This window comes from Zeugodacus cucurbitae, chromosome 4 (genome assembly GCF_028554725.1).
Source record: "Zeugodacus cucurbitae isolate PBARC_wt_2022May chromosome 4, idZeuCucr1.2, whole genome shotgun sequence".
NCBI classification, from domain to species: domain Eukaryota; kingdom Metazoa; phylum Arthropoda; class Insecta; order Diptera; family Tephritidae; genus Zeugodacus; species Zeugodacus cucurbitae.
In genome coordinates, this window is record NC_071669.1 from 12,025,282 (window position 1) to 12,028,323 (window position 3,042).

The following is a 3,042-nucleotide window of genomic DNA, read 5'->3' on the forward strand; positions in this document are numbered from 1 at the left end:
ATTCAGCCTATATTGAGAAAAGATTGGTGATTTTAAAGCAAGTCAAAGTTTATTAATTAAACGATATGGGTCCTTGATAACCAAATCCAAATCAAGCTGAAATGTAGGTTATGGATTTATCGGTGGAACGAAAACTTAGATTTTTGCAGGGTTTAACTTTCCCGACCACGAATCTGAAATTAAGAGCCCTATTCGAATCACTCTTTGAATAGGTTTTGGATTAATTGATAGAAAGGCTGCCTAAATAAAAAACTTCCGTCGATTTCCAGGTGAAATTATTTAGTATTGAATTAACATATCTTTCTTTCTTTTTTCGAAGTGAGTGTTCTTAAATGATTTGAGGATCAACAAAAAGGAGCTAACACTCAAAGAAGTGGGTTAAAATTTAAATTAGTATGCACTATACCGCGGGTCTTCGAAAATTTTGAGGTTTCAGAGATCCGCTACAAACCTTTTGAAGGATTATGTAAGAACAGCTTACGATGTTCATGGAAAAGTCGAAGTCATCCATCTTTTCAATAAAGGGATCTACTTTAGTCACCATTTTCAGTTACTCTTTCTAGTCAGGGACGAACGGATTTAGTTCTTCTGCCAAACTGTTCAATTATATCGTTTCTTTTTACGATGAAGTAAAAAATACAGCAGTTATATATTTAAAATGATAAGCAACCACACAAAACATGAATTACTTTCAAAGCTATCGTTAAAAAATACCTAATTAGTACCTTGTTTAGAAAAAAGATTTAGCAGCAGAAGAAACAAAAAACCGAGCAAACATTTCTCAAACTCATTACGCTTTGAAAAAGAACAAGTAAGTGAAAAATAAGTTTGATTTACATAAGACAGAAGACGCCATAAAAAAGAGCTATATAAAACCAGACAAGCGGAACAAGTGATGTAATCGAGCCGGCTAAGCTTATAAGGCGCATTCAATGAAAATAAGCAAAAACAAAATATAAAATGAACCGATGATAATCTCTGCGCTGGGTAGGTGTATATGTCGTTATATATTTATAAGTGCTCGAGTTGCACAAAAAATGCAATCGGGTGAAAGAAATGTGGCGTGAACCCCTCACATACGCCACACAAAATATTTTTACCTCGATAACTTATTGAACTTTCTTTCAGCCTTAAGTTTAATAAAAGCTAAAACCATTTTAAAATAAAAATAATTTTTAACAAGTCTCCGAGGTGTGTCGCACTACCGTTAACTTTGTATATAAAATCGCACAGCTTCAGCTCAGAAGACACAACCAAACCAAACTTACAAACAGCACAACATGAAATTCTTTATACTCTTCGCTGCCGGTGAGTAGCCAGTATTTTTTAAATCTTTAGCAAATTAACTATTGTCAAGCTCTCTCCACAGCTCTCGCTTGCGCCCATGCCGTGCACTTGCCATACATCATCTCCAATTCGTTTGAATCCAGCGAGGAGGAATATCGCGTCCTGTTACCTGCCAAAGGACAAAGTCTGCCAGGTGTTGGTGTAATCAATCAACCCGTCGTACAAGCGGTGAAAGTGAAGGTGCCACGATATGTCAGTCCTGATATCAAGCAGCAAATTATCAGACAAAGTTTGGCAGCACGCGGCTATGGTGGACAAATTTTGACTGCCGCCAGCGGGGCTGGGGCTCCACAAGCGGCTACGCTGTTGCGTTAACAACCTCAAGTGTCTTCGACACACACGGATAATGAGGTGGGCACAGCATCTACAATCGTCGACAAAGCTTATAGCCCGTTGTGTATGCAGTACTTGTATTACCTGTTGTTACTTAGTCGAATTAATTAATTTCGAACTATTTTGGAAGAATTACTAAATTTTATACCATTTCATGTAAATATTATGACCTATTCCAATTAAATTTTTTTAATTAAAATAGTTAACTAAATTAGATCAATGAATGTCTTCTTATAGTCTTATAATAACGTACAAGGAATCAACAGTTCCTATTATACGTCAGTCTATCAGTATCTAACGTCCAAGGATGTCCCAGTAGAAGAAGGTCCTCCGAGATTCCTAGAACAAGTTCCTCCTCCAATAATCTCTCGGTGTTAATTCTATCAAAGATTTTCCAGACTTTATATGAGGTTTTAGCTACTTATCTGCAATGCCAGTTCTCAGGAGTCTTATTACAACGATATTCATGAGAATATATACAAGGTACATAGGTATCACCATTGCTTATGATAGTTCCAGCCGTAGGCTATTGCTTCAGTCTGTGGTTCCTCACTCGATAACTTCACAAAAATTTCCTATGAAATTGAAATTGTTGATATCAGAAGTATAGGCATATATTAATCTGGATGAATGGAAGGGATTGAAATCGTTTCTGCATCCACTTTCCACCAAAGAGTATCCTATATCTGCATGAATAGCTCACCCGACTAAGAGGAACGACTTATAAGCAGGGAAATCTTGTTTGCATTGTCTTCCAGTTACTTATTTATCATGGTGGTTGAGATTCTTGATTTGGCGACTAGGCCAATGAAGTTCAAAGATGGGATTGTTGCTGTTAAAGATATATATGCTTTGAAATCTTCGGACGAGTTGAGTTCTAGAGCTGGATGGCTGGTGCCAGTGTTGCCAGGAGGCACCATGTAATGGAGATTACCTTAAGTGTTATCAGCAATCGTTCCAGTTTCACTTTTTGGTAATTTGGTATCTTCAAGCCGTCCTCCATAACTCCTAATAACATTAAATAAGTTGTAAATATTTTTGGTCGCTATGTTTTTTTTCCACGAAGAGCAATATCGAGCGGTAAAAATGCATAATAAAGTTATTAAATTGAAGAATTTTGTCACAAACACGAACAGAACAAAATAAATATCATTACCCATTGCTTTACATTCTTCTCCTGTAACTTATTTGAAGTCAAACCATATATTTCTTGTTGTTGTTTGTTGATATCCTTAGAGCTATCCACAAGCAACATTTGTCTACAAAACCTTTGTACGTATGTAAAAAAACTCGCGCCAAACTGTATGACGCAGCTGTGCCTCGTGGCTCCAGTGTGGCAAGTAACTTATACGTCACGTAGCA

General features: G+C 36.7%; 1 protein-coding gene across 1 annotated transcript; it reads left to right on the forward strand.

The window, feature by feature from the left end:
* The first annotated feature begins 1,164 nt into the window (after positions 1-1,164).
* LOC105209948 (uncharacterized) lies at positions 1,165-1,900 on the forward strand. The gene is made up of 2 exons (XM_011180630.2): positions 1,165-1,308; positions 1,370-1,900. The coding sequence occupies exons 1-2, from the start codon at positions 1,281-1,283 to the stop codon at positions 1,660-1,662; spliced, it is 321 nt and encodes a 106-aa protein (XP_011178932.1). The 5' UTR covers positions 1,165-1,280; the 3' UTR covers positions 1,663-1,900.
* The last annotated feature ends 1,142 nt before the right edge of the window (positions 1,901-3,042 follow it).

Bases quoted from the DNA above. Each gene is read 5' to 3' on its own strand.
- LOC105209948 (XM_011180630.2), top strand. From the start codon at position 1,281: ATGAAATTCTTTATACTCTTCGCTGCCG. The intron at 1,309-1,369 runs GTGAGTAGCCAG...CTCTCTCCACAG, and splicing joins CTTTATACTCTTCGCTGCCG to CTCTCGCTTGCGCCCATGCC.